General features: G+C 56.2%; 1 protein-coding gene across 1 annotated transcript in view; it reads right to left on the reverse strand.

Moving 5' to 3' along the window:
* The window catches only part of LOC123753536 (Na(+)/citrate cotransporter), a 127,751-nt gene extending 119,697 nt beyond the window's left edge, over window positions 1-8,054 (reverse strand). Inside the window, exon 1 of the mRNA XM_045735503.2 lies at window positions 7,501-8,054. Within this exon, the coding sequence (XP_045591459.2) occupies window positions 7,501-7,599 (99 nt within the window). The 5' untranslated portion in view covers window positions 7,600-8,054. The remainder of the gene's footprint in view (window positions 1-7,500) is intronic.
* Between the last annotated feature and the right edge of the window lie 3,550 nt (window positions 8,055-11,604).

The following is an 11,604-nucleotide window of genomic DNA, read 5'->3' on the forward strand; positions in this document are numbered from 1 at the left end:
CAGAGCCAAGCTTGGCACCATGTTAGCCCAGAGCCAAGCTTGGCAGTATGTTAGCCCCAGAGCCAAGCTTGGCACCATGTTAGCCCCAGAGCCAAGCTTGGCAGTATGTTAGCTCCAGAGCCAAGCTTGGCACCATGTTAGCCCCAGAGCCAAGCTTGGCAGTATGTTAGCCCCAGAGCCAATCTTGGCACCATGTTAGCCCCAGAGCCAAGCTTGGCAGTATGTTAGCTCCAGAGCCAAGCTTGGCAGTATGTTAGCCCCAGAGCCAAGCTTGGCACCATGTTAGCCCCAGAGCCAAGCTTGGCAGTATGTTAGCTCCAGAGCCAAGCTTGGCAGCATGTTAGCCCCAGAGCCAAGCTTGGCACCATGTTAGCCCCAGAGCCAAGCTTGGCAGTATGGTAGCTCCAGAGCCAAGCTTGGCAGTATGCTAGCCCCAGAGCCAAGCTTGGCACCATGTTAGCTCCAGAGCCAAGCTTGGCACCATGTTAGCCCCAGAGCCAAGCTTGGCAGCATGTTAGCCCCAGAGCCAAGCTTGGCAGTATGTTAGCTCCAGAGCCAAGCTTGGCACCATGTTAGCAGCAGAGCCAAGCTTGGCACCATGTTAGCTCCAGAGCCAAGCTTGGCAGTATGTTAGCACCAGAGCCAAGCTTGGCACCATGTTAGCTCCAGAGCCAAGCTTGGCAGTATGTTAGCCCCAGAGCCAAGCTTGGCACCATGTTAGCTCCAGAGCCAAGCTTGGCAGTATGTTAGCCCCAGAGCCAAGCTTGGCACCATGTTAGCTCCAGAGCCAAGCTTGGCAGTATGTTAGCACCAGAGCCAAGCTTGGCACCATGTTAGCTCCAGAGCCAAGCTTGGCAGTATGTTAGCTCCAGAGCCAAGCTTGGCACCATGTTAGCACCAGAGCCAAGCGTGGCAGCATGTTAGCTCCAGAGCCAAGCTTGGCACCATGTTAGCCCCAGAGCCAAGCTTGGCAGCATGTTAGCCCCAGAGCCAAGCTTGGCAGTATGTTAGCACCAGAGCCAAGCTTGGCACCATGTTAGCTCCAGAGCCAAGCTTGGCAGTATGTTAGCCCCAGAGCCAAGCTTGGCACCATGTTAGCCCCAGAGCCAAGCTTGGCAGTATGTTAGCCCCAGAGCCAAGCTTGGCACCATGTTAGCTCCAGAGCCAAGCTTGGCAATATGTTAGCCCCAGAGCCAAGCTTGGCAGCATGTTAGCTCCAGAGCCAAGCTTGGCAGCATGTTAGCTCCAGAGCCAAGCTTGGCACCATGTTAGCTCCAGAGCCAAGCTTGGCACCATGTTAGCCCCAGAGCCAAGCTTGGCAGCATGTTAGCTCCAGAGCCAAGCTTGGCAGCATGTTAGCTCCAGAGCCAAGCTTGGCAGTATGTTAGCCCCAGAGCCAAGCTTGGCACCATGTTAGCCCCAGAGCCAAGCTTGGCACCATGTTAGCCCCAGAGCCAAGCTTGGCAGTATGTTAGCCCCAGAGCCAAGCTTGGCACCATGTTAGCCCCAGAGCCAAGCTTGGCAGTATGTTAGCTCCAGAGCCAAGCTTGGCACCATGTTAGCCCCAGAGCCAAGCTTGGCAGCATGTTAGCTCCAGAGCCAAGCTTGGCAGCATGTTAGCTCCAGAGCCAAGCTTGGCAGCATGTTAGCCCCAGAGCCAAGCTTGGCACCATGTTAGCCCCAGAGCCAAGCTTGGCACCATGTTAGCCCCAGAGCCAAGCTTGGCAGTATGTTAGCCCCAGAGCCAAGCTTGGCAGTATGTTAGCTCCAGAGCCAAGCTTGGCAGCATGTTAGCCCCAGAGCCAAGCTTGGCAGTATGTTAGCCCCAGAGCCAAGCTTGGCAGTATGTTAGCCCCAGAGCCAAGCTTGGCACCATGTTAGCCCAAGAGCCAAGCTTGGCACCATGTTAGCCCCAGAGCCAAGCTTGGCACCATGTTAGCCCCAGAGCCAAGCTTGGCAGTATGTTAGCACCAGAGCCAAGCTTGGCAGTATGTTAGCTCCAGAGCCAAGCTTGGCACCATGTTAGCCCCAGAGCTAAGCTTGGCACCATGTTAGCCCCAGAGCAAAGCTTGGCAGTATGTTAGCCCCAGAGCCAAGCTTGGCAGTATGTTAGCCAAAGAGCCAAGCTTGGCAGTATGTTAGCCCCAGAGCCAAGCTTGGCACCATGTTAGCTCCAGAGCCAAGCTTGGCACCATGTTAGCCCCAGAGCCAAGCTTGGCAGCATGTTAGCACCAGAGCCAAGCTTGGCACCATGTTAGCCCCAGAGCCAAGCTTGGCAGCATGTTAGCCCCAGAGCCAAGCTTGGCACCATGTTAGCCCCAGAGCCAAGCTTGGCAGCATGTTAGCACCAGAGCCAAGCTTGGCAGTATGTTAGCTCCAGAGCCAAGCTTGGCACCATGTTAGCCCCAGAGCCAAGCTTGGCACCATGTTAGCACCAGAGCCAAGCTTGGCACCATGTTAGCCCCAGAGCCAAGCTTGGCAGCATGTTAGCACCAGAGCCAAGCTTGGCAGTATGTTAGCTCCAGAGCCAAGCTTGGCAGTATGTTAGCCCCAGAGCCAAGCTTGGCACCATGTTAGCCCCAGAGCCAAGCTTGGCACCATGTTAGCCCCAGAGCCAAGCTTGGCACCATGTTAGCCCCAGAGCCAAGCTTGGCACCATGTTAGCACCAGAGCCAAGCTTGGCACCATGTTAGCCCCAGAGCCAAGCTTGGCACCATGTTAGCACCAGAGCCAAGCTTGGCACCATGTTAGCCCCAGAGCCAAGCTTGGCAGCATGTTAGCCCCAGAGCCAAGCTTGGCAGTATGTTAGCTCCAGAGCCAAGCTTGGCAGTATGTTAGCCCCAGAGCCAAGCTTGGCACCATGTTAGCCCCAGAGCCAAGCTTGGCACCATGTTAGCCCCAGAGCCAAGCTTGGCAGTATGTTAGCCCCAGAGCCAAGCTTGGCACCATGTTAGCTCCAGAGCCAAGCTTGGCACCATGTTAGCTCCAGAGCCAAGCTTGGCAGCATGTTAGCCCCAGAGCCAAGCTTGGCAGCATGTTAGCACCAGAGCCAAGCTTGGCAGTATGTTAGCTCCAGAGCCAAGCTTGGCAGTATGTTAGCCCCAGAGCCAAGCTTGGCACCATGTTAGCCCCAGAGCCAAGCTTGGCACCATGTTATCCCCAGAGCCAAGCTTGACAGTATGTTAGCCCCAGAGCCAAGCTTGGCAGCATGTTAGCTCCAGAGCCAAGCTTGGCACCATGTTAGCTCCAGAGCCAAGCTTGACAGTATGTTAGCCCCAGAGCCAAGCTTGGCAGCATGTTAGCTCCAGAGCCAAGCTTGGCACCATGTTAGCCCCAGAGCCAAGCTTGGCAGTATGTTAGCCCCAGAGCCAAGCTTGGCAGCATGTTAGCTCCAGAGCCAAGCTTGGCAGCATGTTAGCTCCAGAGCCAAGCTTGGCACCATGTTAGCTCCAGAGCCAAGCTTGGCAGTATGTTAGCTCCAGAGCCAAGCTTGGCAGTATGTTAGCACCAGAGTCAAGCTTGGCACCATGTTAGCCCCAGAGCCAAGCTTTGCACCATGTTAGCCCCAGAGCCAAGCTTGGCAGTATGTTAGCACCAGAGCCAAGCTTGGCACCATGTTAGCCCCAGAGCCAAGCTTGGCACCATGTTAGCCCAAGAGCCAAGCTTGGCACCATGTTAGCCCCAGAGCCAAGCTTGGCAGTATGTTAGCACCAGAGCCAAGCTTGGCACCATGTTAGCCCCAGAGCCAAGCTTGGCACCATGTTAGCCCCAGAGCCAAGCTTGGCAGCATGTTAGCCCCAGAGCCAAGCTTGGCACCATGTTAGTCCCAGAGCCAAGCTTGGCAGCATGTTAGCCCCAGAGCCAAGCTTGGCACCATGTTAGCCCCAGAGCCAAGCTTAGCACCATGTTAGCCCCAGAGCCAAGCTTGGCAGTATGTTAGCACCAGAGCCAAGCTTGGCACCATGTTAGCCCCAGAGCCAAGCTTGGCACCATGTTAGCCCCAGAGCCAAGCTTGGCAGTATGTTAGCCCCAGAGCCAAGCTTGGCAGCATGTTAGCCCCAGAGCCAAGCTTGGCAGCATGTTAGCCCCAGAGCCAAGCTGGCACCATGTTAGCCCCAGAGCCAAGCTTGGCAGCATGTTAGCTCCAGAGCCAAGCTTGGCAGCATGTTAGCTCCAGAGCCAAGCTTGGCAGCATGTTAGCCCCAGAGCCAAGCTTGGCACCATGTTAGCACCAGAGCCAAGCTTGGCACCATGTTAGCCCCAGAGCCAAGCTTGGCACCATGTTAGCCCCAGAGCCAAGCTTGGCAGCATGTTAGCCCCAGAGCCAAGCTTGGCACCATGTTAGCCCCAGAGCCAAGCTTGGCAGCATGTTAGCTCCAGAGCCAATCTTGGCACCATGTTAGCCCCAGAGCCAAGCTTGGCAGCATGTTAGCCCCAGAGCCAAGCTTGGCACCATGTTATCCCCAGAGCCAAGCTTGGCACCATGTTAGCCCCAGAGCCAAGCTTGGCACCATGTTAGCTCCAGAGCCAATCTTGGCACCATGTTAGCCCCAGAGCCAAGCTTGGCACCATGTTAGCCCCAGAGCCAAGCTTGGCACCATGTTAGCCCCAGAGCCAAGCTTGGCACCATGTTAGCCCCAGAGCCAAGCTTGGCACCATGTTAGCTCCAGAGCCAATCTTGGCACCATGTTAGCCCCAGAGCCAAGCTTGGCACCATGTTAGCCCCAGAGCCAAGCTTGGCACCATGTTAGCCCCAGAGCCAAGCTTGGCACCATGTTAGCCCCAGAGCCAAGCTTGGCAGCATGTTAGCCCCAGAGCCAAGCTTGGCACCATGTTAGCCCCAGAGCCAAGCTTGGCACCATGTTAGCCCCAGAGCCAAGCTTGGCACCATGTTAACCCCAGAGCCAAGCTTGGCACCATGTTAGCCCCAGAGCCAAGCTTGGCACCATGTTAGCCCCAGAGCCAAGCTTGGCACCATGTTAGCCCCAGAGCCAAGCTTGGCAGCATGTTAGCCCCAGAGCCAAGCTTGGCAGCATGTTAGCCCCAGAGCCAAGCTTGGCACCATGTTAGCCCCAGAGCCAAGCTTGGCACCATGTTAGCCCCAGAGCCAAGCTTGGCACCATGTTAGCCCCAGAGCCAAGCTTGGCAGCATGTTAGCCCCAGAGCCAAGCTTGGCACCATGTTAGCCCCAGAGCCAAGCTTGGCACCATGTTAGCCCCAGAGCCAAGCTTGGCACCATGTTAGCCCCAGAGCCAAGCTTGGCACCATGTTAGCCCCAGAGCCAAGCTTGGCACCATGTTAGCCCCAGAGCCAAGCTTGGCAGCATGTTAGCCCCAGAGCCAAGCTTGGCACCATGTTAGCCCCAGAGCCAAGCTTGGCACCATGTTAGCCCCAGAGCCAAGCTTGGCACCATGTTAGCCCCAGAGCCAAGCTTGGCACCATGTTAGCCCCAGAGCCAAGCTTGGCACCATGTTAGCCCCAGAGCCAAGCTTGGCACCATGTTAGCCCCAGAGCCAAGCTTGGCACCATGTTAGCCCCAGAGCCAAGCTTGGCACCATGTTAGCCCCAGAGCCAAGCTTGGCACCATGTTAGCACCAGAGCCAAGCTTGGCACCATGTTAGCCCCAGAGCCAAGCTTGGCACCATGTTAGCCCCAGAGCCAAGCTTGGCACCATGTCTATTAGAGTAACGCTAATCTCTTCCTCACATTATTTTAGGCCTAGCAAATAACGCATCAATGACACTTTTTTTTATTTAATTTGGATAACTGTTTACAAACCATGGCTTACAGGGCAGGAAAGTCGCTTAACTATGTTCTGTTATCTTGAGGTTATCTTGAGATGATTTCGGGGCTTTAGTGTCCCCGCGGCCCGGTCCTCGACCAGTCTCACCGTATAATAGGCCATACTATCTACTAATAACTATTTCATATCAGTGAAGAGAGATATGTGAAGTAGTTATCAGGACGCCAGTGATCACACCCTGGTGGGTGGCGCCTCTCCAGTCTTGGTGCTCCTCCACCAGTCCTGGTGCTCCTCCACCAGTCCTGGTGCTCCTCCACCAGTCTTGGTGCTCCTCCACCAGTCCTGGTGCTCCTCCACCAGTCCTGGTGCTCCTCCACCAGTCCTGGTGCTCCTCCACCAGTCCTGGTGCTCCTCCACCAGTCTTGGTGCTCCTCCACCAGTCCTGGTGCTCCTCCACCAGTCTTGGTGCTCCTCCACCAGTCCTGGTGCTCCTCCACCAGTCCTGGTGCTCCCTCCACCAGTCTTGGTGCTCCTCCACCAGTCCTGGTGCTCCCTCCACCAGTCCTGGTGCTCCTCCACCAGTCCTGGTGCTCCCTCCACCAGTCTTGGTGCTCCTCCACCAGTCTTGGTGCTCCTCCACCAGTCCTGGTGCTCCTCCACCAGTCCTGGTGCTCCTCCACCAGTCTTGGTGCTCCTCCACCAGTCTTGGTGCTCCTCCACCAGTCCTGGTGCTCCTCCACCAGTCCTGGTGCTCCTCCACCAGACAAGACACACGGGGTACTCACCTGGGTGTCCCTCCACCAGACAAGACACACGGGGTACTCACCTGGGTGTCCCTCCACCAGACAAGACACACGGGGTACTCACCTGGGTGTCCCTCCACCAGACAAGACACACGGGGTACTCACCTGGGTGTCCCTCCACCAGACAAGACACAAGGGGTACTCACCTGGGTGTCCCTCCACCAGACAAGACACACGGGGTACTCACCTGGTGCTCCTCCACCAGACAAGACACACGGGGTACTCACCTGGTGCTCCTCCACCAGACAAGACACACGGGGTACTCACCTGGTGCTCCTCCACCAGACAAGACACACGGGGTACTCACCTGGGTGTCCCTCCACCAGACAAGACACACGGGGTACTCACCTGGTGCTCCTCCACCAGACAAGACACACGGGGTACTCACCTGGGTGTCCCTCCACCAGACAAGACACACGGGGTACTCACCTGGTGCTCCTCCACCAGACAAGACACAAGGGGTACTCACCTGGGTGCTCCTCCACCAGACAAGACACACGGGGTACTCACCCGGTGCTCCTCCACCAGACAAGACACACGGGGTACTCACCTGGTGCTCCTCCACCAGACAAGACACACGGGGTACTCACCTGGGTGTCCCTCCACCAGACAAGACACACGGGGTACTCACCTGGTGCTCCTCCACCAGACAAGACACAAGGGGTACTCACCTGGGTGCTCCTCCACCAGACAAGACACACGGGGTACTCACCCGGTGCTCCTCCACCAGACAAGACACACGGGGTACTCACCTGGTGCTCCTCCACCAGACAAGACACACGGGGTACTCACCTGGGTGTCCCTCCACCAGACAAGACACACGGGGTACTCACCTGGTGCTCCTCCACCAGACAAGACACAAGGGGTACTCACCTGGGTGCTCCTCCACCAGACAAGACACACGGGGTACTCACCCGGTGCTCCTCCACCAGACAAGACACACGGGGTACTCACCTGGGTGTCCCAACACAGAGGGAGAAAGCTGAAGACGACGGGGGTCACCACCAGCACTATGGAGGGCCAGTAGGGAAGGATGGAGTATCTGCCCAACATCTTCACGCTCTCACATGCACTCTTTACGATGTCCAAGAGCTCACTCTTGACGATGTCCAAGAGCTCACTCTTGACGATGTCCAAGAGCTCACTCTTGACGATGTCCAAGAGCTCACTCTTGACGATGTCCAAGAGCTCACTCTTGACGATGTCCAAGAGCTCACTCTTGACGATGTCCAAGAGCTCACTCTTTACGATGTCCAAGAGCTCACTCTTGACGATGTCCAAGAGCTCACTCTTTACGATGTCCAAGAGGTCACTCTTTACGATGTCCAAGAGGTCACTCTTTACGATGTCCAAGAGGTCACTCTTTACGGTGTCCAAGAGGTCACTCTTTATGATGTTCAAGAGGTCACTCTTTACAGTATCCAAGAGATCACTCTTTACGATGTCCAAGAGGTCACTCTTTACGATGTCCAAGAGGTCACTCTTTACGATGTCCAAGAGGCCTTCGTTAAACTATAGTTTCATTTTCAGTCACCAAATTTAATTATCACAAAATATAAAGATACAAACCGATTAAAAAGGTACATTACAAACTTCAAATGCTGATTAAATCGTTACATTGCGGGAGAAATGTTTATGATTACTGCGCTTCACACTGGTACTGAGGACCACTAGAGGGCCACGACTGCCGCTGCTCCTCCATACTGTCCTCCGGCAGTGGTTCGTTATCACACTAGGAGGACGACCACACCACAGTGCTCACAAGGGTCCAGGCTGTGTAGTGTGGTCCCATCAAGGGTCCAGGCTGTGTAGTGTGGCCCTATCAAGGGTCCAGGCTGTGTAGTGTGGCCCTATCAAGGGTCCAGGCTGTGTAGTGTGGCCCTATCAAGGGTCCAGGCTGTGTAGTGTGGTCCTATCAAGGGTCCAGGCTCTGTATCGTGGTCCCATCAAGGGTCCAGGCTGTGTAGTGTTGCCATATCAAGGGTCCAGGCTGTGTAGTGTGGCCCAATCAAGGGTCCAGGCTGTGTAGTGTGGCCCTATCAAGGGTCCAGGCTGTGTAGTGTGGCCCTATCAAGGGTCCAGGCTGTGTAGTGTGGCCCTATCAAGGGTCCAGGCTGTGTAGTGTGGCCCTATCAAGGGTCCAGGCTGTGTAGTGTGGCCCTATCAAGGGTCCAGGCTGTGTAGTGTGGCCCTATCAAGGGTCCAGGCTGTGTAGTGTGGCCCTATCAAGGGTCCAGGCTGTGTAGTGTGGTCCTATCAAGGGTCCAGGCTCTGTATCGTGGTCCCATCAAGGGTCCAGGCTGTGTATCGTGGTCCCATCAAGGGTCCAGGCTGTGTAGTGTGGTCCCATCAAGGGTCCAGGCTGTGTAGTGTGGCCCTATCAAGGGTGCAGGCTCTGTATCGTGGTCCCATCAAGGGTCCAGGCTGTGTATCGTGGTCCCATCAAGGGTCCAGGCTGTGTAGTGTGGTCCCATCAAGGGTCCTGGCTGTGTAGTGTGGTCCCATCAAGGGTCCAGGCTGTGTAGTGTGGTCCCATCAAGGGTCCAGGCTGTGTATCGTGGTCCCATCAAGGGTCCAGGCTGTGTAGTGTGGTCCTATGAAGGGTCCAGGCTGTGTAGTGTGGTCCCATCAAGGGTCCAGGCTGTGTAGTGTGGTCCCATCAAGGGTCCAGGCTGTGTAGTGTGGTCCCATCAAGGGTCCAGGCTGTGTAGTGTGGCCCTATCAAGGGTCCAGGCTCTGTATCGTGGTCCCATCAAGGGTCCAGGCTGTGTATCGTGGTCCCATCAAGGGTCCAGGCTGTGTAGTGTGGTCCCATCAAGGGTCCTGGCTGTGTAGTGTGGTCCCATCAATGGTCCAGCCTGTGTAGTGTGGTCCCATCAAGGGTCCAGGCTGTGTATCGTGGTCCCATCAGGGGTCCAGGCTGTGTAGTGTGGTCCTATGAAGGGTCCAGGCTGTGTAGTGTGGTCCCATCAAGGGTCCAGGCTGTGTAGTGTGGTCCTATGAAGGGTCCAGGCTGTGTAGTGTGGTCCCATCAAGGGTCCAGGCTGTGTAGTGTGGTCCCATCAAGGGTCCAGGCTGTGTAGTGTGGTCCCATCAAGGGTCCAGGCTGTGTAGTGTGGCCCTATCAAGGGTCCAGGCTCTGTATCGTGGTCCCATCAAGGGTCCAGGCTGTGTATCGTGGTCCCATCAAGGGTCCAGGCTGTGTAGTGTGGTCCCATCAAGGGTCCTGGCTGTGTAGTGTGGTCCCATCAATGGTCCAGCCTGTGTAGTGTGGTCCCATCAAGGGTCCAGGCTGTGTATCGTGGTCCCATCAGGGGTCCAGGCTGTGTAGTGTGGTCCTATGAAGGGTCCAGGCTGTGTAGTGTGGTCCCATCAAGGGTCCAGGCTGTGTAGTGTGGTCCCATCAAGGGTCCAGGCTGTGTAGTGTGGTCCCATCAAGGGTCCAGGCTGTGTAGTGTGGTCACCATCAAGGGTCCAGGCTGTGTAGTGTGGCCCTATCAAGGGTCCAGGCTGTGTAGTGTGGTCCCATCAAGGGTCCAGGCTGTGTAGTGTGGTCCTATCAAGGGTCCAGGCTGTGTAGTGTGGTCCCATCAAGGGTCCAGGCTGTGTAGTGTGGTCCTATCAAGGGTCCAGGCTGTGTAGTGTGGCCCTATCAAGGGTACAGGCTGTGTAGTGTGACCCTATCAAGGGTCCAGGCTGTGTAGTGTGGTCCTATCAAGGGTCCAGGCTGTGCAGTGTGGTCCCATCAAGGGTCCAGGCTCTGTATCGTGGTCCTATCAAGGGTCCAGGCTGTATAGTGTGGCCCTATCAAGGGTCCAGTCTGTGTAGTGTGACACTATCAAGGGTCCAGGCTGTGCAGTGTGGTCCCATCAAGGGTCCAGGCTGTGTAGTGTGGTCCAATGAAGGGTCCAGTCTGTGTAGTGTGGTCCTATCAAGGGTCCAGGCTGTGTAGTGTGGTCCCATCAAGGGTCCAGGCTGTGTAGTGTGGCCCTATCAAGGGTCCAGGCTGTGTAGTGTGGTCCCGTCAAGGGTCCAGGCTGTGTAGTGTGGTCCTATCAAGGGTCCAGGCTGTGTAGTGTGGTCCCATCAAGGGTTCAGGCTGTGTAGTGTGGTCCTATCAAGGGTCCAGGCTGTGTAGTGTGGCCCTATCAAGGGTCCAGGCTGTGTAGTGTGGTCCCATCAAGGGTCCTGGCTGTGTAGTGTGGTCCCATCAAGGGTCCAGGCTGTGTAGTGTGGCCCTATCAAGGGTCCAGGCTGTGTAGTGTGGTCCCATCAAGGGTCCAGGCTGTGTAGTGTGGTCCCATCAAGGGTCTGGCTGTGTAGTGTGGTCCTATCAAGGGTCCAGGCTGTGCAGTGTGGTCCCATCAAGGGTCCAGGCTGTGTAGTGTGGCCCTATCAAGAGTCCAGGCTGTGTAGTGTGGTCCCATCAAGGGTCCAGGCTGTGTAGTGTGGCCCTATCAAGGGTCCAGGCTGTGTAGTGTGGTCCCATCAAGGGTCCAGGCTGTGTAGTGTGGCCCTATCAAGGGTCCAGGCTGTGTAGTGTGGTCCTATCAAGGGTCCAGGCTGTGTAGTGTGGTCCCATCAAGGGTCCAGGCTGTGTAGTGTGGTCCTATCAAGGGTCCAGGCTGTGTAGTGTGGTCCCATCAAGGGTCCAGGCTGTGTAATGTGGTCCCATCAAGGGTCCAGGTTGTGTATCGTGGTCCCATCAAGGGTCCAGGCTGTGTAGTGTGGTCCTATGAAGGGTCCAGGCTGTGTAGTGTGGTCCCATCAAGGGTCCAGGCTGTGTAGTGTGGTCCCATCAAGGGTCCAGGCTGTGTAGTGTGGTCCCATCAAGGGTCCAGGCTGTGTAGTGTGGTCCCATCAAGGGTTCAGGCTGTGTAGTGTGGCCCTATCAAGGGTCCAGGCTGTGTAGTGTGGTCCCATCAAGGGTCCAGGCATGTGTAGTGTGGTCCTATCAAGGGTCCAGGCTGTGTAGTGTGGTCCCATCAAGGGCCCAGGCTGTGTAGTGTGGTCCTATCAAGGGTCCAGGCTGTGTAGTGTGGCCCTATCAAGGGTCCA

The sequence above is a fragment of the Procambarus clarkii genome, chromosome 44 (assembly GCF_040958095.1).
Source record: "Procambarus clarkii isolate CNS0578487 chromosome 44, FALCON_Pclarkii_2.0, whole genome shotgun sequence".
Taxonomy (NCBI): Eukaryota; Metazoa; Arthropoda; class Malacostraca; order Decapoda; family Cambaridae; genus Procambarus; species Procambarus clarkii.